This window comes from Moesziomyces antarcticus (assembly GCF_000747765.1).
Source record: "Moesziomyces antarcticus DNA, scaffold: scaffold_v10002, strain JCM 10317, whole genome shotgun sequence".
In the NCBI taxonomy this organism is placed as follows: Eukaryota; Fungi; Basidiomycota; class Ustilaginomycetes; order Ustilaginales; family Ustilaginaceae; genus Moesziomyces; species Moesziomyces antarcticus.
The window spans coordinates 652,249-677,900 of NW_014639008.1; the positions used below are offsets into that span (position 1 = coordinate 652,249).

The 25,652-nt window shown below is 60.1% G+C and overlaps 10 protein-coding genes across 10 annotated transcripts; 4 read left to right on the top strand and 6 right to left on the bottom strand.

The window, feature by feature from the left end:
- Positions 1–228: 228 nt before the first annotated feature.
- PAN0_002d1135 (Golgi to vacuole transport-related protein) lies at positions 229–996 on the bottom strand (the record flags this gene model as incomplete). The annotated part of the gene is made up of 1 exon (XM_014803302.1): positions 229–996. One exon carries the CDS (start codon positions 994–996, stop codon positions 229–231), a length of 768 nt encoding a protein of 255 aa, XP_014658788.1.
- Positions 997–1,573: 577 nt separating this feature from the next.
- On the top strand, positions 1,574–2,307 carry PAN0_002c1136 (secretory component protein; the record flags this gene model as incomplete). Its single annotated transcript, XM_014803303.1, has 2 exons — positions 1,574–1,622; positions 1,715–2,307. The coding sequence occupies 2 exons, from the start codon at positions 1,574–1,576 to the stop codon at positions 2,305–2,307; spliced, it is 642 nt and encodes a 213-aa protein (XP_014658789.1).
- A 347-nt stretch (positions 2,308–2,654) lies between these two features.
- PAN0_002d1137 (valosin-containing protein) lies at positions 2,655–5,171 on the bottom strand (the record flags this gene model as incomplete). The annotated part of the gene is made up of 1 exon (XM_014803304.1): positions 2,655–5,171. The coding sequence occupies one exon, from the start codon at positions 5,169–5,171 to the stop codon at positions 2,655–2,657; it is 2,517 nt and encodes an 838-aa protein (XP_014658790.1).
- A 283-nt stretch (positions 5,172–5,454) lies between these two features.
- PAN0_002d1138 (UDP-galactose transporter) lies at positions 5,455–7,562 on the bottom strand (the record flags this gene model as incomplete). Its single annotated transcript, XM_014803305.1, has 2 exons — positions 5,455–7,012; positions 7,072–7,562. The coding sequence occupies 2 exons, from the start codon at positions 7,560–7,562 to the stop codon at positions 5,455–5,457; spliced, it is 2,049 nt and encodes a 682-aa protein (XP_014658791.1).
- Positions 7,563–8,356: 794 nt separating this feature from the next.
- PAN0_002c1139 (MFS general substrate transporter) lies at positions 8,357–10,021 on the top strand (the record flags this gene model as incomplete). The annotated part of the gene is made up of 1 exon (XM_014803306.1): positions 8,357–10,021. The coding sequence occupies one exon, from the start codon at positions 8,357–8,359 to the stop codon at positions 10,019–10,021; it is 1,665 nt and encodes a 554-aa protein (XP_014658792.1).
- A 218-nt stretch (positions 10,022–10,239) lies between these two features.
- Positions 10,240–13,990, bottom strand: PAN0_002d1140 (ornithine decarboxylase; the record flags this gene model as incomplete). Its single annotated transcript, XM_014803307.1, has 5 exons — positions 10,240–11,995; positions 12,824–13,066; positions 13,156–13,212; positions 13,423–13,557; positions 13,944–13,990. 5 exons carry the CDS (start codon positions 13,988–13,990, stop codon positions 10,240–10,242), a joined length of 2,238 nt encoding a protein of 745 aa, XP_014658793.1.
- A 1,503-nt stretch (positions 13,991–15,493) lies between these two features.
- PAN0_002c1141 (delta-12 fatty acid desaturase) lies at positions 15,494–16,963 on the top strand (the record flags this gene model as incomplete). The annotated part of the gene is made up of 1 exon (XM_014803308.1): positions 15,494–16,963. The coding sequence occupies one exon, from the start codon at positions 15,494–15,496 to the stop codon at positions 16,961–16,963; it is 1,470 nt and encodes a 489-aa protein (XP_014658794.1).
- A 536-nt stretch (positions 16,964–17,499) lies between these two features.
- Positions 17,500–19,863, top strand: PAN0_002c1142 (g-patch domain; the record flags this gene model as incomplete). The annotated part of the gene is made up of 1 exon (XM_014803309.1): positions 17,500–19,863. The coding sequence occupies one exon, from the start codon at positions 17,500–17,502 to the stop codon at positions 19,861–19,863; it is 2,364 nt and encodes a 787-aa protein (XP_014658795.1).
- A 31-nt stretch (positions 19,864–19,894) lies between these two features.
- Positions 19,895–20,761, bottom strand: PAN0_002d1143 (uncharacterized protein; the record flags this gene model as incomplete). Its single annotated transcript, XM_014803310.1, has 1 exon — positions 19,895–20,761. The coding sequence occupies one exon, from the start codon at positions 20,759–20,761 to the stop codon at positions 19,895–19,897; it is 867 nt and encodes a 288-aa protein (XP_014658796.1).
- A 767-nt stretch (positions 20,762–21,528) lies between these two features.
- Positions 21,529–24,183, bottom strand: PAN0_002d1144 (uncharacterized protein; the record flags this gene model as incomplete). Its single annotated transcript, XM_014803311.1, has 1 exon — positions 21,529–24,183. One exon carries the CDS (start codon positions 24,181–24,183, stop codon positions 21,529–21,531), a length of 2,655 nt encoding a protein of 884 aa, XP_014658797.1.
- Between the last annotated feature and the right edge of the window lie 1,469 nt (positions 24,184–25,652).

Here is a 25,652-nt window from a genome sequence, read left to right on the forward strand (position 1 = left end):
ACGCTAAGCGCGTCCGTGCACATTCCCCACCGCGCGTCTTTCTGCACCCTCCATCCTCGCATTTGCAGCCTGAGCGCAGCCACTTCTGCTGTCTCTCTGTGCCCAAAAAAGTCTCAGCATCCGAGTCATTGTCGATCCAGTCCGCACCATCCGTGTCGAGTGATGATGATGGGAATTTTGCGATGCATACAAGTACATGAAATGGCGGGATCTAAGCGCAGTCAAAGATCAACGGCGGCCACTGGAACGGCCGAGGTACTGGTTTCCAAGGCTGGAGATGGCGTCCACCATGAAGGTGCCCTTTGGCCACGGTATGGAGGAGCCGGATGTCCCAGGAAGGGAGATGTTGAGAGCGGTGGGGGCGAGGCTGCCAAGGCTGTTTCCGACGGCTGCAGCGGGTCCCGATCCGGCGGTGGCAGCCGAGGCCTTGCGTGCTCGTGCGGTGGCATGAGCGGCGGAGACGATCTCGTTGATGTTGGTCTCGACCACCAAGCCGCCTTGAATGACTTCGTTGAGGATGGCGTGCACGTGGTCAAAGTGGAAGATGAGGTCGAGCTCGCACACGTTCTCGAAGCACCGGTCGAGACTCTCGACAAACACTTGAATGAGATCGAGGATGCCTAGTTCGCTCTCGCTCTGATCGACCACAAAGACAAAGTACAGCGTGGCGTAGTGCCGGTAGATGACACGCAGCTGGTCCTGGTTGTTCGGCTTGGCCGACGAAGACGAGGCGGTGTCGTAGGCAGATTTGTCCACCTGCTTGCCCTTGCTTCCTCCAAGCGAGGAGGAGAAGCGCACCGCGTCGGCCGGAGGAGGGAGCAGAGCCGTCAGCTCGGTCGCATCGAGAAAGTTGCAGACGCCATCTGGACGTTTCGACACAAGCCGAAAGATCTCCTTGATCAGTGCCTGCTGGCGAGACGCTGGAAGCTGCGTGTAGAACTTGGTCAGTCGAGGCTTGCCGTGATTGTTGACGATGAGTGCGGCGCGTATTGTCATTGTGACTGGCTTTCTGTCCGATGCGGTCCCTCCAGTGGCGAAAGACCTTGCGTTGTGCTGTTCAGACGCTGAGCGAGGTTATGAGCCGACGGTTGATCCGACAACCTCAGCTGGGCTTCCCAAGTTTAGCTACGGATGCTCCGGGCAAGCGTGGGAAGCAGGTTGGCCTTGCAATCGATCGAGACCACCGGAAGAGTCGTCTCGCAATGTGCTTCGGAGTCGAAGTGATGGCTCGCGGCTGTCCACTCGTCGTTGAGAGTGCGGATGACAGGATGCAGCTGAGCTTGGATCAGAGTGTCGCTTTCCGAGAGATGTGCAAAAGTGGAGTTCGGGCGAGCAGGAACAGAGCCACGCGCTGCGTCCAGCCAGACCCTGTCCACGGGCCCAGGCTTTTGGTGAAATGATTGGATGCGCACCGACGCTTCTTCTTGCAATCTGCGCTGCAGCGTCTCCACACTCTGGCAGGCGTGACCTTGCATTCTCGGTCTGCAAACTTTGGCATTCCTCCTCCTCTCCACCAATCTCATCCGCAAAACCTCGCCGCTCTCTCCTCCTGGCCTCAGCAAAGATCATCATCATGGGTTTCCGCAGCGGCTTTGTCATTTCGAGCACTTCGTTCCTCTTTGGTAAGTGCCCTTTGGCTCGGAAGTGACCTTAGCGCAAGGTTAGCCACATTTGGAAGGTCAGGTTCTCATCCGCTTCTTCTTGCCCTTGACAGGAATCATCTTCATTGCGTCGATCTACGACTTTCCGCTGCTGTACTTCTCGTCGCTCTCGGACTCGGCCGTGGAGGCGGCAGAGCGCTTCTACCTCTCGCTCTTCCATGCGCCCGTCGCCGTCTCGGCGCTTCTGCACGGCATGATCGGCCTTGGCCTCATCGGCCTCGTTGCCAAGCTCCACCGCTGGAGCGAGATGGCCAAGTACTTTGACGGCGGCTCGCTCGTCCTCTTCATGGGCGCCGTCTGCATGTACCTCGGCGTGGCCGTGCCAAACCTTCGCCTCATCTCGGACCCCACCAACCTCAAGCTCCTCCTCTCGTCGGCCATCCAGACCCAGCGCCAGTCGCAGCTCGAGGCTTTCGAAAAGGGCGAGTCCGACTTCAAGCCCTCGGACGGCCCCATGACACAGGACGAGAGGGTTGCTGCTATCCGAATCGTCTCGGCCAGCAACAGCATTTGCGCCGTCCTCCTCCTCGGCGTGCTCGTTCTTCAGATCAGCGAGTGGTACCTCGAGCGCCAGGAGGCCATCGAGGCCGAGAACAGGCGCAAGAAGCAGGCCAAGGAGCTTGCCGATGCCAAGAAGGACAAGTGAATGCACATCCACGCGAGGGCCTTTCAACGTGTCTGCCACCAAGCTATGCCTTCTGCGCATTCTCACGGACTTCCTGATCGCCTCAGCCACCATACACACCTGTACAATAGTGCTCTGTTTGCAGCGCACTAGATCTTTGGAATTCATTGCTTGTCGGCGACGCATCTGCCCAGCCTATTGAGTCGTGCCTAGCATTGCGCTCCATCACACTCAGCGGCTCGACGCACATTTGGCTCCAGACACGCACCAAGCAGGGGAGAACAACACAAATCAAAATTGAGATCTCTTCAACACAAATCTGTGGGCACTGGCCCTTGGAACTGAGCTTCTAGGACCTGCCAACGCTTTTAGGCGTACAGGTCGTCGTCGCCGGCGTCGTCGTTGCCGAAAGCAGCGCCGCCGCTGCCGCCAGCACCGCTGCCGCCGGCGCCTCCGGTCTGGCCGGGGTTCTGGCCCTCGGGGAAGCGGAACGAGGTGCCGAACGAGCGGGCCGACTGCAGGTTCTGCGCAAACAGCTCGTAGCGGCGGATGTCGCCATCCGAGACGGACCTGCGCGCGAAACGCATCGCCTCCTCAAAGTGGGCACGCGTGATCTCGGGCACCGGGTCCTCCTCCTCCTCAGCGGCAGCAGTCGCGTCCTCCTCCATCTTGACCTCGCCCTCGGCGTTGGCCTCCTTGGTGGCCATGCGTTCGCGCTCGCGCTTAATATCCGCCTCGATCGACTCGCGGATAGCCAGCTTGGCTGCACGCTGGCAGATCTCGGCCAGATCGGCACCGGAGAAGCCGTGCGTGTGCTTGGCCAGGAACGTCAGGTCCACGTCGGCGGCGATCGGCGACTTCTTGAGCGTCGCCTTGAGAATCGACAGACGCGAAGGCTCGTCTGGAAGCGGGATGTAGATGAGCTGGTCCAGACGTCCGGGACGCAGGATGGCAGGGTCGATCTGGTCCGGTCGGTTGGTGGCGCCAATGATGAAGACGTTCTTGCGCGAGCTGACACCGTCCATCTCGGTGAGGATCTGGTTGATCACACGGTCACCCGCTCCTCCGCCGTCGCCGGACGAAGAGCCACGCGCCTTGGCGATGGCGTCGAGCTCGTCAAAGAACATGACACAGGGCGCCGCAGCACGCGCCTTATCGAACACGTCTCGCACGTTCGCCTCCGACTCACCGAACCACATGGTGAGCAGCTCGGGACCCTTGATCGAGATGAAGTTGGCCTGGCACTCGTTGGCGATCGCCTTGGCCAGCAGCGTCTTACCAGTACCAGGGGGACCGTAGAAGAGGACACCCTTCGAAGGCGCCATGCCGTACTTGAGGAACTTTTCGGGATGCTCGACGGGGTACGAGACGGTCTCCTGGAGCTCCTGCTTGACCTTCTCGAGACCACCAATGTCGTTCCAGGTGGTGGTGGGCACCTCGACCACGGTCTCGCGCAGCGCCGATGGGTTGGAGACACCAAGAGCGAAGCGGAAGTTCTCCATGGTGACTCCGAGCGAGTCGAGCACCTCGGCATCGATCGTGTCCTCGTCGAGGTCGATGAGGTCCATCTTTTCACGGATCTGCTGCATGGCAGCCTCGGAGCAGAGCGCGGCCACGTCCGAACCAACGTAACCGTGGGTCTCGGCGGCGATCTGCTCGAGGTCGACATCTTCGGCGAGCTTCATGTTCTTGGTGTGGATGCGCAGGATCTCGAGTCGGCCAGTGGGGTCGGGGATGCCGATGTCGACCTCGCGGTCGAATCGGCCGAAACGACGAAGTGCGGGGTCGATCGAGTTGGGTCGGTTGGTGGCGGCCATGACGACAATGTTGGATCGAGCCTTGAGACCGTCCATGAGCGTGAGGAGCTGCGAGACGACACGTCGCTCCACCTCACCGTTGGTCTTCTCACGCTTGGGCGCGATACTGTCGATCTCGTCGATGAAGATGATGGCAGGGCTGTTCTTCTCGGCCTCCTCGAAGGCCTTGCGCAGGTTGGACTCGGACTCTCCGGCCATCTTGGACATGATCTCGGGTCCGTTGATGAGGAAGAAGAAGGCGCCAGTCTCGTTGGCGACGGCTCGGGCCATGAGCGTCTTACCGGTTCCTGGAGGGCCGTACATGAGGACACCACGAGGAGGCTTGATGCCGATCGACTTGAAGAGCTGGGGGTGGCGCAGGGGAAGCTCGACCATCTCACGGATCTGGGCCATCTGCTTGCGGCAACCGCCAATGTCGTCGTAGCCGACATCGGCAAGGTTGGCCTCCTCGTCCTCGCGCTTGACGGGATCGCCCTCGGTGTGGATCACCGTGTCCTGCGCGACGATGCAGAACTCGGCAGGGTCCGTCTCGATGACCTTGAACTCGACCGCGCGCATACCACCGCGGACGGTGAAGGTGTCGCCCTTGCGGACAGGGCGGTAGGCCTCAAGGAAGTAAGGCTTGAGGTAGACATCGAAGATGTTACCGGTGAGACCCTCGATGCTGTCGTCAAAGGGAAGAACGTGGATGCGCTTGCCGTACTTGATGTCATGGCAGGCATGTACCGAGACGAGATCGCCGAGCTTCACGCGCAGGTTGTTACGTGCGACCTTGTTGAGGCGCACCTTACCATCCTCGACGGATTCGTCCGAGAGGACAATGAAGCAAGAGTCACGGCGCTTCTTGCCTTTGACGATGGTGGAGTCGCCGCGGAAGAGGCCTAGCTCCTCCATCTTAGCAGGCGAGATGCAGATGACAGAGTTGTCATCGGTGGTAGCCTCTTCCACGAAAAGGCGGTTGGGAGATTTCTTCTGGCGCAGGATGGCAGTAGCAGCATCCTTGTCGTCGGCCGCCTCGGGCTTGGGCGGGTTGCCGGCCGGAGGATTGGAAGGCGTAGGGTCCGACATGACGAGAGTTGGACAGTTGTGGTGGTTGAGCAAGAAGATGACCAGGAAGAAAGCGCGAGGTGGAGGGCTGCCTTGTGCAGCCGCGCGGCGTGGCTGCGCTCTGTTGCACTCTGCTGCGCCAGCACTCAGCCTCAGCCCCGCAAACGCGCAGGCGCATGCGCAGTAATCCGATCACTGGCAAACCGTGGCTCGAGCGCATTCATGTGGAGGCAAAACGATCAAATCCATGAGATCGCCGGTCTAACAAAATTTTATTGAGCAATTGCGTTCTATGACCATGAGCTCAATCCTTCCGGTCGTTGAGATTGTGCATGGGAAGGCTCGAACCGTCCTTGCTTCCCGACGACGAGGAGCCGTTGGTAGCAGAGTTGCCTGCGAGCTTGGCGGCCTCGGCCTGCTTGTTCTTGCCGACGGCGTAGACGAGACCGGCGAAAAAACCGACAGAGATGGCGCTGACGCTGGAGAAGGTGACGGGAGGGTCGTGGAAGAAGACCATGCCACTGAGGGCGACGGGAAGCTTGTTGAGAGCACCGACCATGCTGTAGGTGGTACTGGAGGTGGCACGGATGCACCAGGCGGTGGTGTAGCTGATCAGGATGGCGCAGGCGCCCGAAAAGACGATGGCAGAGATGAGCTTGGTCTGCTTGTCGTCCGGGAAGTTCTTGTGCAGGTTGGCGGCCGACCAGTCCTCGACGAGGAAAGACATGACGAGGAGGACAGGGATGCTGAGGAAGTTGTTGTAGAACATCGTGTCCCAGTCCTTGAAGCCGGTGACTTTGATGCGCTTGCGCATGAGCAGGACGTAGGTGGCGCTGCAGATGCAGTTGAGCGCCATCCAGAGGTAGCCGCTCGAGAGGAGGCCGTAGCCCTGGAAGCCCTCAATGACGTCGTTGGCTGAAGCACCCTGGATCTGCGCGGCGATGGCGTCCTTCTCCGCCTTGAGCGGGTCGAAAGCGGGGATCATGGCGCCGGTGTTGGGATCTTTGGACATTCCGCCTGCGATCGAGTCGGGCGTGTGCGGCATGGAGAGGTTGCCGATCGCAAACACGTTGGAGATGTCGGACCAGGCGGCGATGATGGACGAGAGGACCATAAGGAGGAAACTCGAGAGTACGATGCGAGTGACGCGGCCGCCGAACCAGAGAACCTCTCCGTAGGCGATGAGGATGATGGTGAGGTTCTTGAAGATGGTGTAGACCGAGATGTTGAGGTACTGGAGCGCCTTGCTGCCCGTCCAGATGACAAAGACGAGCATGGTGCTGAGGGGCATCCAGTTCCAGATGTCACGAGAGTTGAGGCCGCGCAACTGGATCAGGCCGGCACGCTCTGCGATCATGACACATGTGACGCCGACGGTGGACTGGATGAGCAGGACGAGGAGGTTCATGTTGAAGCCGGCGCCAGAGACGGTGAATTTGTTGACGACGGTCATGGTGATACTGGCAGCGCAATAGCTGAGGATGGGCGCCAGGGCCATGATGCCGACCGCAGGCTTGTCTGCATCGTGGCGCAAGGCCTTTGCACCCATGCGGACGTCTTCACGCGAGCCTTCGCCGCCATTCAGGAAAGGGGCGCGGTCATTCTCGGAAGGACTCGCTGGTCTTGTGATATCGGGCGTTTGTGTCGCGGCACCATGGGGCAAGTCGACGCGTGTCTCTTGCGGCGCAAAGAAGGATCTGTTGCCGGAGGCCATCTTGACGGCAAGCTGGAATGGGAGGTGTGGGGGAGCTTGATGCCTCTCCCTGACGGACGAAATGGAGAATGTGAGGAACGAGGATGGTGGTAGCAGCGAAGATCGGAGCGCAAGCTGTTGACTTCTGGAGAGGATCTTTGGTTGCGTGCTGGGAGGAAGGAATCGCAGCCAAGCCGGTCCGGTGCGCAGAGATTGCTATCGCTGAACGAACTTTTTTTGAGCGGGCGGAAGATGTCGCGACGTGCCGCAGGCGAATCAGCGTTGCTTTGGTCGTCGGCAGCTGACAGTGGATCCAGTTGGAGCCATGCAAGAAGGACGGTGTGTAAATGCACGATGGGTCGGAGCGGAGCGCGTTGATTGTCGCTGTCGACACTGCCTTCAGGTTCACCGCCGACTTTGGAAGGAGCCGCGTTGCATGTGCGTGTTGCTGTTGAGCCGCATGGCTGGCCCACGCTGTGTGGGCCCTGGAGGCCCTTGCCTCTCCCAGGCCATGCAGGGCGTTGTGCGAATTTGAGCGCAGAGTGGCCGAACGCAGACGCTGTTCCGCCGAGGGCACACCGGGCGCAACCAGCTCCGCATAAACCTCGCCGAGGCGGGAGAGGCCTCGCAGCGGCCATTCTCGCTCCAGCTTTTTCGAGGACAGCGGATGTGAGACCCTCCTTGGACACAGTGAAGCTGATATATGTGAAGTTGACCATATGCTAACAATGAAGACAAATGCAGGCGGCGGTTAGGCGTCTCGCTCGCCCCGGCAGAGGGAAACGCGTCCGCAGCAAGCAGTCTCAGCCGCGTGAGCGGCTAACATCTTGGCGTATCGCGCGGATCGTCTCGCGCCTAGCGTCTCCTGCTGGGCTCCTTTTTCCTGCCGCGAGGTCTAAACGAGCCTTAGCATGGGTAGGCAGCCAAGAAATTTCGAGCTGTCGGGAATGCCGTAATTTAAGGGTCGTTTCGCCTGCCAAGCCCTCAACGCTGCCACCGAGGGCGTCTGTGGTGCTACCCGCAGAAAGTGACGTTTCAGCGGCAGATCCGCATCGGAAGGTTTCCGGGCCGCCCCTCAAGTCGCAACGCTCGAGACGCCTCACATCCTACGCTAGACGACCACACTACTCGGCATCGTGCTTCGGCATCTCCTACGGCATATAAGGCGTCGACCCACGCCATCCTGATTAGTGTTTGCATCCCAACATACAAACCTCCGTTCCTCTTGAGCAAGATCTCAGTCTCGAAGCCTAGACACGCCCAACACCTCGACTCCATCACCAGCGTCTCGGCTTGGCCTCGATGACGAATGCCATATTCCCTCTCTCGACTGTAACGCAGTTCTGGCATCTTCCCTTTCCTCCCGACATCACATCCGACGCTGCATCTATTCGCGAGCACTCAGTCCCGTGACATCGCTCCCAAGACCAACTCTTCTTAAAGGCATCCTCAAAATCTGGCGTTTGAACAGCAACACTCCTCCCCCTACTGATGGGTGTTGGTCATTCGGCAAATGTCACAAACTCAAGACCAGCATGACGCGCTCCGCGGAGCAACTGCACCGGCCGTCCCAGCCGACCACCATGCCAGCGCCGATGGCGATCTTGAACAGCTGAGCCCCGGCCTCGCCACAACGTGCGAGCCCTCGATCCGCGACTCGGAAGACGCCCAAGATGAAGATCCCTTCCTCGTCAACTTCGAGTATCAGGATCCCGCCGATCCACGTACCTTCGCGACGTGGCGGAAGATCCAGATCCTCTTCGTCACCATGCTCCTCGAGTTCTGGGTCAACGTCATCTCCTCCATCTACTCCTTTGGAGCGCCCGAGGTGGCGACCGAATTCGGCATCTCCGCCGTGGCCGCCCGCGTGCCAGCTGCGGTCTTCCTGTTTGGATTTGCTATTGGCCCTGTCATCTGCGCGCCCCTCTCGGAGGACTACGGAAGGGTTCCCGTCATGATCATCGGCCTTGTCGTCGTAGCACTCTTTCAGATCGGATGTGCTCTGGCGAACGGACTAGCCACACTCGTTGTCCTTCGCTTCCTCAGCGGCTGTTTCGGCGCCGTGGCCTTCAACTCGATCGGCACCGTCTCCGACCTATGGGATTCCGACAACCAGGGTTGGGGTGTCAACACCTTTGCACTCTCTGCCGAAGCCGGTGCGACAGTTGGCCCCATCATTGGCGCCTTTGTTGTTCAAGATGCCGGCTGGAGGTGGACATTTGGCGTTTCGGGAATTGTGCTCGCTTTCCTGACCGCCCTGTTTGCCTTGACCGTCCCTGAGACGCGAGCGGGCGTCCTGCTCAGCAGGAGGGCGAAGAAGCTGCGCAAGGCCCAGAACGAGCCGCGCTACTACGCAAGTCACGACAAGCTCCGATCTGAGCACACGGTCACAGAGCTCTTCAAGGAGACGGTTGGGCGACCGATTCTCATGCTCTTCACCGAGCCCATTGTGTTCTGGTTCGCCCTTTTCGACGGCGTCAACTATGCGGTCATCTACATGTTCTTCGAGGCCTATCCGCTCATCTTTGTCGAGTACGGCTTCACCATCGGTCAGCAGGGTCTCACCTTCTTCGGCGTCCTTATCGGCTTCATCATCGCCTACTTCCTCTTTGCGCTGCAGATCAAGTGGTTCCACTATGCAGGCAGCAAGAGACCGGGCGGAGTGCCCACGCCAGAGGACCGACTCCTGTGGGGTATTCCCGGTGGCATCCTCTTCCCGATCAGCCTCTTCTTCTTTGCGTGGACGTCGTTCCCGCCGATCCCGTGGATCGTGCCGGTGATTGCGGGTGCCCTATTTGGCATCTCGTCGCACTCGCTCTTCCTGATCGTGTCGGACTACACGGTGAGCTCCTACTCGATCTACGCTGCATCTGCCGTGGCGGCGCAGTCGTTCCTACGCGAGTTCCTCTCGGGCGCCTTTACGCTCATCACCGAACCCATGTATCACAACGTTGGCTACCAGTGGGCCACCTCGATCCTCGCCTTTATCGGTGTGCCGCTCTCGGTGATCCCATTCTTGTTCTACAAGTTCGGACCCACTATCCGCAGACGCAGCAGCTTCGCCAAGGAGCTTCAACTCGTTGAAGAGAAGGAGAGGAACCGTCGTGCCAAGCTCGAGTCACGCGCAACCACGCTCACCAACAACGCCGCCGCCGAGGTCAACCTCAAGACACAGTAAACTCTGCTCCGCCTTGTTCATGTCACGGGCTTTTTTCCCTTCGTCACTCAATGCACAATCAAGTCGACCTTCACTGCCATCACACAATGCTTCGAGAGTGAGTGATGAGATGAGACTTTAGATTCTAGCATGCTTCTAGATGGAGCTGGAGAATTGACGCATTTCGGGCGACTTGGGGACCATGCGCCATTATCAAAATTTCGAGGGTGCCATGGCGCTTACTGAAGCATGAGGTGCTTGACGGTCTCGGCGAGCTGACCCTCGCCGAGGGTGTAGCGGATCTCGGAGCGGCGGATGCCGTTGAAGGTCGAAGCTGCGCAGATGGTGTAGGCACCCATGTTCTCGTACACGAGCCAGTCACCGACCTGGAGACCCTTGGGCAGATGGACGAGGTCGCGAACGCAGTCGATCGAGTCGCAGGTGGGACCCCAAACGCTGCAGGGCTGCAGCTCCTTGGCCTCGTCGCCCGAGTCCACAGCCACGCCGGGCGAGACGATGGTGGGCTCGTAGGCATACTCGTGACCGAGAGTGAGCACCTTGGGGTGCACGGTAACGTGGTCGAAGATGACGCAGTTGAACGAGCCGTACAGGCCGTCGTTCTGATAGTACATCACTTGGGGCTTGCCGGTCTCCGGCTCCGTGTCAGCAGCCGTAGGCTCGCCTCGGCGCGCCGCGATGATGTTGGTCGCGAGCGCGAAAGCCGAGTGCACGTAGAAGCGACCAGGCTCGGCGATGATCCTGAGTCCGTTGGGCTTGCCGGCCACCTGCTTTCCACCAGGCGCAAAGTCTTCGTCGGGGAAGTAGTGGTCGATCGCAGGACCCAGAACGCCGGCAACCATCTCGAAGTTGTCGTGGCCGAAGCCGCCGCCGACGTCGAGCAGGTCAAAAGTGTAGCCGGCTTCCTTGCCCATGTCGAACGCACGACGAGCGCGGTGGACGGCGTCGCGGAACGAGTCGGGGTCGTAGCAGCCCGAACCGACGTGGAAGCTGACGCCGACGACGTCGAGATCCAGCTCTCGAGCGCGCTGCAGGAGACGAGGCACCGAGTCCAGCGGCGCGCCGAACTTGAGGCCGAGCTGGCACGCGCTCTTGGAGTCATCGGTAAGGATGCGCACCACGAGCTTGCAAGAAGGGTGGTAGCGCTTCATCTTGTCGAGCTCGTCCACATTGTCGAACGTGGTGAGGCCGACGTTGTTGGCAGCGGCATGACGCACAAAGCTGGCCGCCTTGCACGGGTTGGCGTAAATGATCCTGGCCGGGTTGATGCCGAGCTTGAGCACCGCCTCGATCTCGCCGTTGGAGGCGCAGTCGAAGCCGGTGCCGAGCCTGGCGAGCAGCTGGAGGACGTAGGGGTCCGGATTGCACTTGACCGCGTAGAAGGGCACGATGCGGGGCAGCGCACGCATCCAGCGGAGATGCTGTCGGTAGACCTCCGAGAGGTCGGCAACGAAGAAAGCATTCTCTCCGTTGGCCTCGCAGCCGTGGATGTCAATGTCGCGAAGCACCTGCTTCAACTGCGAGTCAAAGCCGCCGTGGAAGATGGGCTTGTGGCCGTCGAGCGGCTTGATGTAATCGTTCTCATCGTCGAGAGGGGGCGTATCGGCTCGCAGGCGCTGCTGGTGGGGCAGAGCAATGTAAGGGGCAGCCATCGGCAAAGACAGGTGACGAGAGTGGCCGACGGCGATCGACTGCTGCGCGTAACGCGATGGGCCGGGGGCGTCGAGGTCGGATCGAGTGAGAGTACAACACGACATCGCGAGTCGAGATGTGCGGAAGGTGGCGGAAAGAGATACCGTGGATGGTGGATAGATGGGACGAGGTACGGATGGGGGCGAGGACGGGGTCAACGAATGGCCAGAAGCGTCTCTTTTGACCGCTGCGGGAATGCAAGCAGCGAGTACATACCTATACTCGGTGGCGTTGAAGGATGAGCTGCGGTGCTCCAGCGGCGTCGTTCCGACGAGATGCCTGGCGCTGCATCGTCGAACAAGCCCCAAGGTTTTGCGGGGCGAGATGTGAAGGGCGGCAACAATCACATCATCGTAGGACAGTGCCGTGCAGGACAAGACATGGAGAGGAGGGTCGAGGGTATTGCGTTTCCAGCAGAGAGAAAACAAGAGAAGGAAGCAGTGGCGATCAGCAATCTGTCGTTATTCGCTAGCACCTGACGTGGCCGCTTAACGAGGCCGACGAATCTGCTGTCTCTACGGCGAGCGGCAGGGAGTGGAAGGCGCCGCCGACAGGGAACAGAATCAAGGCGCCGATCCGGAATCGCTTCCGCTCCCAGGAAAGCCTTGCATCATTCTCCTGACGAGCCCTTTGACGTCCTGCCCACATCCGCCACCCTTGCAAGTCATCGCGGCAAGGGTCGTAGTGTTGACGGGGCCGTGGGCGCAGGGCTCTTGGCTGCTGAATCTGCACTGGGCATTTCTGTTGTGCAGTGTCAAGATGAGTAGCGCGATGCGAGCCAGGCTGCGGCGACTAGTGGCGCCGAGCTAGGAGATCCGTGTCCGAGAACGCCAACGCAGCAAAGCGCGACTGGGTGCAGGGTTGGTGGAGGGTCGCGGGTTGAGGGCAACGCTGCTGAGGGAAGCCGTGGGCCAAGCTCGCCCGGCCAAGCTCGAAAAATGCAAAACAGCGTCGCGCCGCTGACTTATTTTTGATTTTCCTAAACCCTCGCCCCTTGTCGCTAGCTGAGTTGCGCTCTGAGGGCGCAGAGAGGGGCCTCCCGAAAATGTGTGGACCCGGACTAGCGTCGAGAGCTGGAAACGCTAGCGACATCACCTCGGCCTGTAAGCCTACAGCTCGTTTCGCTCGTCGTAGTTGAGCTGTGTCGACAGCCGATTCGACGTCGGCATTTCGCCTAGTCTGCAGAGCAACAAGCAGCGAGCGCGAGGCCGAGCACGGTGTGCGAGGCTGACGAGCCAGGTCCGTGGAAACAGGGCGAGATCGGGGGCGCCGAGGGTGGCCGGCAAAGCCGTTGCTGGACCCGCATCTGCTAGCACAACAGAGCTGCATATCGGCGGCCTGAGACTGGACGCCTGTCTGGATCGGGACCGTACGGCATTGCGCAAGAGACGAGATCGGTCGATTCTGATGTGAGCACTTACCTTCCAGGTCAGGTGCGAACGTACGCGAGGGGTCGGTCGTTCGGGTTGGGTCGCCAGCTAGGACAGCCAGGCGGCCTGGTGCTAAAACTTTAAAAGATGTCTTCGATGCGTGGGGTCGAAGCCGTGTTAGGGTGGTCTAAAGTAGGGCAGGCAACGAAGCAGACGGCACAGTGCAAGGCAAGTCAGCCCAAAAACGTTCGTAGAAGAGACAGGAGGGCCAGGTTTGATTTTGACCGAGCACTGATCGCCAGGTGAAGGTCTGTGACCGGCCTACAGCGAGCAGACACTTACCGAGAGCTTCCAGTGAGGAAGTTTTTGGCCGCGGCCTTTAGACGGAGGTCGACAACTTGGCGTGGAATGGTGGGCGGTCGGAGCAGTTGCGTGAGCTGCTCCTTGGGAGACGACGCTAAAGCAGAGGCTGAGACTCTGAGCGAGATGAGCTCACAGCGACAGCTTGATGCTATGGACGATTTAGCGGCAAAGAGGGCGACTTGTGGGTCGATTTCGGAGACAGGTGAGGGATGGTGGATAACGAAGAGATGATGGGGTGGCAGGGCGAATGTCGCGCAAGTGTGCACTGGCTGGGCTGTAGGCATCAAAAGAGTTTTCGCCTCGATTCGCACCTCTTTCGAAGTGCAGCAGCCTCCGTCATCGGCACACGCGAGTTGAACGAGGCTTCGAAATAACTTGACGGCCGCTGCGGGCGGGCCAAAATCCACCAGATTCCAAAGTGACAGACCCACCTCTGCCGACCAGGCACCGGCGAAATCATGCGCTCAACAGGTTGGTTTCATTTTGTAATTCAGGGCCACGTTTCCGGCACAGCCGACTGCGAAATCGACTTGCTCTGCTCGACCATTTTGCAGTCAGGCATAGCGAGCACCGTCAGCACTTCGCCAACGCCTGTATCGCCTGAGGCGGATGCCAACGATCATACTGACTAGTCGGTGTGCAAGAAGAGGCGGGAGCGGGAAAGAAGTCCCGCACAATTCCATCTCGCAGTAACCCGGCATCGGTAAAAATGTGTACCAGACGTAAGTGTAACATTTCTCCGATCGGCATCGGGAGCTCTGACATTTGATCGCCCCGATGGGTCTTTTTGCCCGTGCGAGTCCGACGCAACTTCAAGTCAGCAGGCTGCAGAGACGGTTGCCGAACTTGAGGACAGAGGAACTCAGGCCGTGCTCGCTTTCACGATGTAACGTCCGAATTGTGCAGCTCTCTTCGGGGAAAGCCTCAAATGATTGTAGCCATGAGTCCGACTTAGCCGAGGGCGCAGGTGGTCAGACTGAAGGCACGTCAAAAGTCGGCATCTCACCCACGGTGTCTTTTCGAATGCAAGTGCAGGATCGCAACCACGTCCGGGTGGCGAGGCATCAGCACAACAGCGCAGTACGCAGGGCAAGCTAGGAGGCAAACGATATCGGTTGCTGCCTACGCGCGGCTAGCTCGAGCATCGAGTCTTGATTCGAAGAATCGGTCCCAGACCGATCGGGTCTCGTCGTGGACACCAGGCGCCCGTGGGTGCCGTGCTGTGCTGTAAAGGGAAAGGCTTCATTGGTGCGAAGGATGGTTGAAATTCGGCTGGCCATTCCCCAACAAGTGGATCAAGGTGGCGGGGCGCGAATCAGGCCCAGAGCGAATCACCGCTTGAATCGAACTTGGCGCGACAACTAGGCCCCAGAGCTGCACGCCATTCTAAAACTTCTTTTTTTTTCAACCCTCCTCGGTCAACTGTCACACTGGCGGCCGTGGTGCCGTGCCACGCTGTTCTTCTGATTGATGGGCCACCTCGACAAAAAAAGGCGGTGTGAAGCCAGAGGGAACCAAGACGAAAAGGGTTCCACCTCGCTCTTTTGACATGGGTGGCCAAAGTTTTTGGACGCCAAGCAGCAGAGCGGCAGGGCCCTCGACCCCGCGCTTCTCGTGTCCGTTTCCGAAGCCCTCCGTGATGGTCCAGTTCAGTTTGGTTTCGGCGACTCTAGGCCAAAAGGTGCTCGGGCGTCGCTCGCGCCAGCCGCAAGCCCTGCTTTTTTGCCACGCACGCCACTTGGTGCCTCACTCGCAGCCTGGCTCGGAGTGAATGCGCGTGCACTGTGCGCCCTCGCAGCCATGTTGGGTGGGAACCCTTGATAGTGGGTGCGCCGCTGCAAAGCCTTGTCCGCTGTCATCCTCAGAAAATTTGCCCCCCCCCCCACTGACAAGAGTGTGTGCTGCCTGTGCTGTAGCTCAGGGGAAGAGAGGATCATATTAAGGGCCATCGACACTTCAATCTCCTTTCCTATCCCCACGCTACCATCTATCCCGTCAACCCCCCACCACCTTCTCCTTCTCCCCAAACACCAGCTCACGACTTACAAACATGTCGTCTGCAGTGGCTGCCAACGTCACCGCTGCTGGTCAGCGCGCTGGCAAGAAGACCACCCCTTCCACCACCGACAAGGCCGCCAAGGTCGAGAATGTGCGATACTCGCACCGCAAGGCAGCTGCCTACGACGAGAAGGAGATTCCCACCTTTGAGGTGCCCAATCTGACCGTCAAGGACCTGCTCTCCGCCATCCCCGCCCACTGCTTTGAGCGCTCGGCCTTCAAGTCCTTCACCTATGTCTTTGCCGACTTTGCCATGATCGCTGCTCTCGGCTTTGCCGCCTCCTGCATTGACCCCACCGTGGCAACCAGCTTCTCGGGTCTCAAGTCCAACGCTCTCTCCCCCTACATCTCCCTCGGCATCCAGCAGGCTGTCGCTCGCTTCGCCGCCTGGTCCGTCTACTGGATCCTCCAGGGTATGGTCTTCACCGGCGTCTGGGTCATTGCCCACGAGTGCGGCCACCAGAGCTTCAGCACCAGCAAGACGCTCAACAACGCCGTCGGCTGGGTGCTCCACTCGGCTCTCCTCGTGCCCTACCACTCGTGGCGCATCTCGCACGCCCGTCACCACGCCGCCACCGGCCACCTCACCCGTGACGAGGTCTTTGTTCCCCGCACCCGATCTCAGCGCAACCGCCTTCCTCTGCAGCCCGCCCCCAAGTCGGGCGACGACTCGAACGACGAGGACGCTGTTGAGAAGGAGGTCGGTGCCGTCAACGTTGACGAGACCTGGGGCGAGTGGCTCGCCGAGGTTCTCGAGGATGCTCCGCTCTACAACCTCACCTACATCTTCGTTCAGCAGCTCCTCGGCTGGCCCCTCTACCTCCTCAGGAACGCCTCCGGTCAGCTCCACTACCCCAAGTACACCAACCACTTCAACCCCGACGCCATCATCTTTGATCAGCGTCACCGCTCGCAGATCATCGTCTCGGACATTGGCATCGCTGCTACTCTTAGCGCGCTCACTGCCTGGGGCATGCTTTCCAAGGGCGGTTTCTCCGACGTCTTCCGCTACTACGTTATCCCCTACTTCTTCTGCAACCACTGGCTCGTCATGATCACCTACCTCCAGCACACCGACCCCGCCCTCCCCCACTACAAGGCCGAGGCCTGGACCTTCCCTCGTGGCGCCCTCTGCACCATTGACCGCAACTGGCTCGGCCCCGTCGGTCCCTACCTCTTCCACGGCATCTCCGAGACCCACGTGCTCCACCACGTCTCGAGCAAGATCCCCCACTACAACGCCTGGGAGGCCACCGAGGCGCTCAAGGCCCGTCTCGGCAACCACTACGTCAAGAGCACCGAGAACGTCTTTGTTTCGCTCTGGAAGAGCATCAACACCTGCAAGTTCGTCGACGAGAACGACCAGGTCGCCTTCTACCGCACCGTCGATGGCGTTCCCCACCGCATCGTCTCGCCCGACAGCACCTACGCTTCGGACTCTGGCATCGCCATGTCCGAGTGAGTGCTGTGTCATCTTCACTCGGTCTCGGATCTCATAAGGAGAGATCTGCCCTGATCTAATGCGATGTACATCGTCCCCGCTCCTACACTCTTCCATCGTCCTTCCTTTAGAAGTCCTGGCTCACTTTACTCTACCGCCATTGGCCAGGGCCGTCTATGGTACACTCCCTTGTAAATGGTCACTCTGAACTCACCTTCTAGCTTGGCATGTCTGTCTGGTAGTCGAGTGTGCGCGAGCCAAGAGGTCGATGCAGGACTCACTAACCTGACGTAGAATACCGCAGAGTGAAGACGCTGCAGAGTGAGGACGCTACGCAGTGCTGACGTTGCGGAGTGAGGGCTGCAATGCGAGTATGAGCAGAGTCGGCCGAGAAGTTTCCCTTATTGTAGCCTCCACACACCAAAACGCCAACTCGGGTACCTGGACCAACACAGCCAGCGTTTCCACGGCCACCATGTCACAGGCGGCTTTCAAGCAAGCTCGAGCCACTGCATCCTCCCGAGGATGAACGACAAGCGCCTTGTGAAAGCGTGACTATGGCGACCGACCGGCTGCGTCGCCGACTGCGAGATGTCGACCCGAAAGAGCTCTCCACGCTCTCGGACAACTTTTGCATCATCGGCACCCCCCTGCCGGACCTCCTGGCCAAGAAGGATGCGAACGAGCTCAAGCCCATCTGGCAGCAGGAGGCTCGCGATGCCCAAGGAAGGCGTCGCTTCCACGGCGCCTTTACCGGTGGCTTCTCTGCGGGCTACTTCAACACCGTAGGGTCGGAGGCTGGCTGGACCCCGTCATCGTTCCGCTCTTCGCGCAAGGACAAACATGCGGGCAGTCAAGCAGCGGCTTCAATCCCTTCTCGTCCAGAAGATTTCATGGACGAAGAAGATCTGCAGGACCGCAAAGCTGCACAGACCATCACCACGAATCAAGGCTTCGGACTTCAGGCAAACTCGGACGGCTTGATCGCAGGCCTCCGCGCCACCGACTCTACAGGCAGCTTCGCGTCAGACCCGCTGCTCAGCAGCCTTGGAATCGGCAGCAATGAGAGCTTGGGCTCCAAGCTGCTCCGACGAATGGGATGGAAGGACGGTCAAGGCCTCGGACCCAGGGTAGATGCCCAGAAGAAGGCACGCCTCGAAAACCTGGTTTCGACAGTGCCGGCATCGTCAATTGCGACATCATCGGCAGTGACGCTCGAGGACTTGAAACATCTTTATGCCCCTCCACCAACACCCATGCTTTCGCCGGCGGCCAGTCGCAGCGGCCGCAGCGGTCTCGGGTACGAGGACAAGCCGAGCTTGAACCGGGCTCTTGGCGCTAAGGCTGGCGTGTCGACCAACGAAGAGAACCGCTCGATTGGAAAGTCACGAGAGGAAGTCTGGCCCGATGGCCGGAATGTGCTGGCTGGCTTCCGGCTGGCCTCGCAAGCTGTGCCTCCTGCACCGGTATTTGCAGCGTTGCACGTACCGCCAGACTGGCAACCTGATCCTAGCCGAGTCTGGCACCGCTTCACCGCTGCGGATGCAAAAGCCCCGACCGGCGCTGCTGCGACAACGGCGTCGGCTGCGAGCCGAGGCCAGCTGCTGGGCGAGGCCAAGATGCCAGGACCTCCTCCGAACGTTGCCGCTTTCCTCTCCGCAAAAGCGCGCGAGCGGCTTGCACTCGATCCCAGCGTGTCGCTTCCTTCTGGCGCAGTTGCTTCTTTCACCGCGGCACCTGCCGCTCCAGAACAAGTTCAAGTGCCTCGACTCGATGTGGCGACTGCAAAGCTGGCCTTACAAGGGTTTGCGCCTTTTGGCACGGACCCCGAGAAACAAGAGCGCTATCTGTCCTTCCTCCGGAGTCAGCTGGAAGCGTCGTCGGAGCAGGCTTGTCGGCTTGCTGTGCCCGCGCACATGACGGCGGAGCAGTTTTCCAACGAGCTGCGCGACTTTGCTAAGAGCGCGGCGGTCTTTAGGCCGATGAGCTCGGCGATCGCGAGCCGATTCACCACCGCCAGTGCAGCGGTGATGGCGCACGAGACCAAAGCGACCACCGCCACGCCGGGTCTGCGACACCCTGCACCTGCGGCTGCGGCAGATCCCTCCGCGGAAGACAAGCCAGAGGAGCGCGAAGAAGAGGAGCTGTCGGTTGCGCAGAAGGCGGCGAGGATGGGCAACTTTGGCCATCTCACGCGCAGTGTCGAAGCTTGGGCTCCGGCACGGCTGCTGTGTAAGCGGTTTGGCGTGCCCGAGCCTGCAACTACGCGCAAGAGACGCAGCGACGAGGAAGCGGGCTCATCGAGCAAAGCAGCTAGACTCGGCGATGAAGAGGTGGACCCGTTCTACGGCTCGACGCCGTCGTCCAAGGCGAGGTCGGGGCTGCGTGCGGATCAGCACTGGGAACGCAGCAAGGAGCAGCTCAAAGCTCTCGCCGCCGTTCCGACTCCGCTTTCGATCGACGCGATGAGCGCGGCTGGCTCGGCCCAAGAGGACAACATGGCTGATGCAGACGCAACCGAGCAGATCGGTATGGGCGAAGACGAACGCCAGGGCCGAGACACCCTCACCTACGTCAAGCCATCCATGGATGTGTATAAAGCCATCTTTGAGTCGGACGAAGAGCAGGATGCAGAAGAGTCCAAGCCCACTCGCAGCGCTGCCGTACCAAAGATGCAGGACCCAGCTTCTGGATCCGGCGTCGTGTTCCAGGCTAGGGCCAAGAACAGAGCTCAGGATGCCCACGATAAGGGGAACCCCCCGCCCATCAAGCGCAAAAAGTCAAAGGCGCCAAAAAAGTCGCTGCTTACTTTTGACCTCGATGACGGAGACGCCGAAGGAGGCGATCAGCAAAGGACCGAGTCGACCGCAGGTAAAGCCAGGCTCAAAGGTCGCACACGCGCTGCAGACTTGTTTGAATAGATGCCGACAACTTGGAATGACACGACATAAGCTAAGAGTGCGGTGGCGTGCGGGCATGCATCTCCCAGCTGGGCAAGCTGTCGTAAGCGAGCCGAGATTGTAGCACGCTGCTGCGCGGATCGGAGCGGCCGAGAACAGGGACGTCTTCTAGCCGTAGCAGGTTCGATGAATTGGACAGGCGTAATGGGAGCAGTGGGCCGGGAATGGGAAAGTTGAGGCACATGGGACTCGAGTCCGGGATCATTTCGCAGTCGAGCAAGCTCGATGCACGGCTGGGCTCGATGAAAGAATCTCGTATGGCTGGTTCATCGGCGAGCCCGCAGGCCGATGCAGAGCTCGGTGGGCTGAGCTCTTCCACAGATGTGTAGTCGCTGTCGATGAGCCCCGAAATGCAGCTTGTTCTCCGTGTTGTGTTCGGTACCGTGAGATGATCAGGAGGGCGTAGCGTGTCGAAATTCGCTTCTGGAGGAGTCACGAACGGCTTGCCCGTGATATTGTCCACTTCGGGTGTTGATGGCAACTGCGGGAATGGTCGTTGCCGAAGGGCGTAAGAACGATCTTGGCTTGGGTCGGATGGACATGAGGACGGAGTGGATCCACAACGTGCGTGAAAGCTCTCGAAGGTCTGATCGTGGCGGTCGCTAGAGGAAGAGAAGCTGAAGTCGCTGCTTCGCGGCGAGCAGGCGGGCATGGACGCACTCGTGTCGACCGACGATGCGGACGAGGCGGTGGAGAACAAGCTCTTGCTACGGGTGACCAGAGTCCGAGCTCGGCGTGACAACGAGGTGGTGCGAGCGCGTTGCTTCTGCTTTCTGACAGGAATCAGGATCGGTTCGTCGTTGGCATCGCCATACAGCGTCGGACCATTCAGTGCAGGAATGTAGCCAAGTCCATCCATCGTGGTAGAGCTTGGCCTCTCAAGATTGAGCGTCGGATCGTAAGTCGTGAATCAGGAAATTTTAGGAGCAGGCTTCGTCGGAGGACCCGCGGGTTGCTGCCTTTTATTGAGGGCACGAATGAAAAGAGACTGCGCAGACAGGCAAACTCAACGCACAGCCGTGATGAAGTGGGAAGGCGTAAGCGGTTAGCCAGCCTGCATCCAATTAAAGTCACTCTTCACAGCTGCGCAACCAAGCGTCGCTCTCCAAATCACCTTGCGAACCGGCCCCGTTTCGCAGCGTCCGGCGAGGTTGAGACCGACCTGTCGCCACTGTAGTCAGGGTTTGACATCACATGAGCGCAGCACTCGGCCCAGGCGTGGGAAACGACACCGTTTAGGTTTCTGACGAACACACCGGGGACCGTGCAGCCGATGAGCAGGGAGCCCCTGCAACTTGTCTCGCCCCAGTCCACATTCGTCTTGAGCCTCAGCCCAAAGTTTCGGTACCATTGGACGCCCCACGCTGTGAAAGAAAGGAAAATCTGCTCACAGCCGATTCTGACCATAGTGGGAGCGATGCACGGTTGAGAAATGAAGCCCATTGTGCTGCACGAGAAGAAAATGCAGCGCAAGCAAGGTCGTCGAATAAGACGAACCAGCACATGTGGGCGCAAAAGGGATGCAAATTGACACACCTGCTGTCCGACTGCCACTCGCACGTCCGCTCATACATAGCCTGGACAAGACATTCTGTACGGTGCTGGGATGGCAACAGCGAACAAGTCCTATTCGGAAAGAGATTGCAAGTCTGCAATGGCCTCGATGATTAGCTCGATGTCATCCTTGGCCGCTCGGGTATCGGTGGAGATCAGGTACGTGCATGTATCGAAAGCTGCCGAGTCGCCCTGATCAACGGACACTTGCAGTCGTATGGTGTAGGGCATGGTGCAGTCATCGTGGTCGTCCAGGTGCGACACGATTCGAGCGCGTTCGAGGGGGATCGTAGCCACGGCGACGGGGTCCGTCGGCGCTTTTGACAATATAAATTGCTGCTTCCTGACCTGCCCCCACCGACGCCTCCACTGAAGCGCGCCCTCCGCTTGCACATTGAGCCATCCGGACAGCAATGCGTCTTCATCCGTGGCACCAGCGCCCTGCAAAGCCCGCTTCATCTCAGCCAGGCATTTCTGGCGAGCGTGCGCCCTCTTGCGCTCCTCCTCGATTCGTAAACGCTCTTCGTCCGCCCTCGCCTCGGCCTCGGCCTTGAGCTTTGCCTCTCGCTCAGCGAGGTACTGGATCTTGAGCTCGTACTCGTGCTTGATGCGCTCTGCTTCGTGCTCGCGCCACTCTCTTTCCTCTCGGATGCGGTTGGCGCGGTCACAGTCGAGCCTCCTCTGCTCCTCGATCGCGCGCCTGCGCCGCTTCTCGTCCGCCTCGAGCTTGCTGCGCTCGTACGCATCGAGCTGTTCCCTAGCCACCTGCTCCCTCGCCCACTTGGCGCGCCGAATTGCTTCGGCTTCCATGGTATCGCGAGTGCCCCGCTCCACCTGGGCGAGCTCCTCGGCCAGCCGTCGCGTCTCGCTCTGAGCCTCGCGCACCGCCACCTCGGCGGCCTCTTCAGCTGCCTTGGCGCGCGCCTCTGCCAGCTCCAATCGATCGCGCAGGTCGCGCAACTCATCCTCGGGCGCATCCCCTGCGGTTCTTCCGGCCTTGTCAGCAAGACCAGCTGGCGGCTCCATCCAAGGAGACGGAGGAGGGTGCGTCGAGTCAGGCGAGTCCATCTCGCCACTCCACTCTCCGCTCCCGATGGAGGCGGTTTCGGCCGCGGCGGGCGGAGCCGGCAGGTCCTTGTCAAAGATCGACGATGCGGCCACACTGCCAGTCGAGCTGGAAGGCGCACAACGCTGACCGTCGGGCTCCACGGACGCCACCGAGTCGCTATACGAAGGCTGCCTGCTCCGTTTGCCGTCGGAAACGGTGCCGATCGTTGGCCGCTCGGATCGACCGCCCGGCAGGTCCAAGAAGGACGTGCGCTGGCTCGCCGCCTCTGCGAACTCCCACAGGTGGAGCGACTGCATGCTGGTGCGCAGGCTCTCGTGGCTTTCGGACGCCGTCTCGCTGAGCGATGCCTGCAGCGCATTGGCGTTCGGACCTTCCGCCGCTGTCTCGTCCAGCAGAGGCGCACTTGCGCGACGATCGCTAGCACCGCTCCGGCGTGCTTTGTTCCGCTCGCTCCGGTGGGGCATTGATGCGAGACGCTGCGCCTTGCTCGAGAGTCGCGGCGTGGACGGCGCTGTCCGGAGTGGGGATGCTGGAGCTGGAGGCGGGGCGAATGGCGGAGGGGGAGCCAGCGGGGGACTGATGGCCAACCTGGGTGTCCGATTCGCCGGTGACCGGCTGTTGTCTCGCAGAAGAGCCTGCTGTTCGGCATGAAGCTTCCTCATGACCTCGTCGCGGATCGCCTCGTCGATGCGCTGGCGCTGAAACTCGTCGATGTGTGGACTCAGGCGATCCGGGTCGCTGGACTTGCGCAGCTGAATCGGCTCCCGCAAAGACGAAACGGAGGGACTAGGGGATGCAGCTACAGAACGAGGTCGTGACGAGACGCTCGACGGCCGAGGTCCGTCATCGTTTGCGCTTCTCGGCAGCGGTGGCAGGTCTGCCTTTGGTGGCAAAGGTGGTGGGAGATCAGTCGCAGCAGTAACCATCTCGTGTGCGGAAGAGTCGACGACAGCCTCCAGATCGATCACGATGCCGTGCTTACTCAGCCGCGTTGTGGACCGTTCGGGCGACGGAGCATGGACGAGCGAGTGGAAGGAATGTGCGCGAGAGGCGAATGCGGCCAAAGCATCGCTGCGACTAGACGCTCCGATGGCAGAGAAGGGCCGCGACCAGCTCGAATCGAGCGCCGCCTCCTCTGGCGACGACGGCGCACTGGGCTTTGCACGTGCTCCTGGGCTTGTAGCGGATGTGGATGACCAGGACGATCGAAAGTCCTGTGCGATGTTGGGAGAGGCGACGTGCGGGAATCCCTCGAGCTGCAGCTTAGAGCCGACCAGTGCCGATGTGAGCTGGGAGACGCTGGCGATGGTGAGTGCGGCGAACACGATGGCGCCAAGTGCCGATTGGAGTGCTCGTGCCTGTACCAGAGCCTGAGCTCGTCGCAGTCCGCCTAGGTCTTGGCCGAGCGAGACGACGAGGAGGATCCTCGCCTGCACACGCAGCAGGGCGAAACGTGTTTCGTGCGTGCGTAGCTTACAGCTGAGCGCACTGAGGCCGCCGAGAGCTGCATCGACGAGCACAAAGGGCGCCGTACGGCTGGTGCTGCCCTCGGCTGTGGCGAGGACGATGTGGTCGTATCTGGAGTCGAGCTTCTTCAGTTCGCTGAGCGCGGCGCTGACGCTGGGATGCAGGGCGCCGCCTGGAGCAGATACAAGCATCGTGAAAGCAGCTACGGATCCGTCGCCCGGTCAGCACAGTAGGCACTGTCGCTCGAGTGTGAGGTGATGTTGCTGCTCTGTACTCTCTTGCTGCCTTGTTGGTGCGAAGATCACGGCGACATGGTCGAGTAAGATGACGGAAAGGGAGCCCTTCTTGCCCGGCAGATGACGAATATTGGACGATGGTCGAGCAAGAAGCTTACCACGATTGGTGTGGTTACAGAAGTAGGGACGGAGGAGAAGCGACAAGACGGGCTATGGAAGCCACGGGCGGGAAGACGGGCCAAGCGATGTTTCGGGACATGGCGGCAAACGTGTCGAGTTTCTGTCGGCTAGGTTTAGCAGCGCTTGATGAAACGACATGAATTGCTTCGCAGTGCAGTACACACGGCTGGGGAGCGCAGGTGCTCTCGAGGGAACATTGGCTGCAATTGGCCTAGCTCATGCGGAGTAGCACAGCAGGAGGTGCAGCCAAGGATGCATACAATAGCTTGCTGCGCCGGCCCACGCTGCGCTCGTCGCGTTCGCCGCTGATGGCTGCGATGTGGCTTGGGCATTGTATGCGTGCTGCAGGCAAGGGCGGCAAAGAGGCAGGGCAAGCGATTTGGTCCCCCCTTGCCGGGTTGCAGGCAAACGGTGGGAGCGAATTCAGGGTCAGACATGCAGCTGCACTGTTGATCTTTTTTGCTCTCTCTGGCAGGTGGTGGTGTGCGCTAAGTTGGTCCAGTGGGGCGGAGGTCTCGCTTAGCGGTGTCGGGCGCTCAAATCAAGCGCAGCGTGCATGGGGTGTGGATGAAAATCTTGCCTCTTTGAGCTGCGTGTGAGGCCACATCGGGGGCGATTGCCAGCAACGGACCATGTGGCAGGCAGCTCCGGTCGCCGTTGTCACCTTGTGCCCTCCGAGGATCGCCGTCTTGGCTTGCGCTCCGATAGCGTTGAGGCAGCTAGTGTATGGCATTGAAGTGCGGATTGCAGCGGGCCATACTTGCATCCGCGCGCATCGGTAGCGCTAAAGCTGCCAGGCACTGCACGAAATCCGCCAAAGCCCAGTGCACCGCACGTCCTCGCTTGCGGCTTCGTTTCCAGACGGCGGCCCGATGCTACCGATGTCGCCCAGGGCCCAGTCTCCGTTGACTTTCCACCGCCGCACACTCATCTTCCTTTTTCTTCTGCATTATCAGTGCCCCTTTTTCCTTTCGAATTAATTTCTTTCCTCGTTACCATTGCCTCGTCTGCGCATGCCCTGCTCGCCAGCCAACTAATCCCGGCGGAAGCGAGAATGTGTTCGAGTCATCGCCGAAAGCGAATGCTGTCGGCCCGACCTTGGGCGTGGAAGCACTGCCGTCAAAGCAACCTATCGATGCTCAACAGCGCCGACAGCAGGCCAAGGAAGGACCGTGACTAAAGTCACGTGATGCGACGCGACGTGAACGCGTATGTTTACGCGACGCATAAAGTGACAGCGGTCG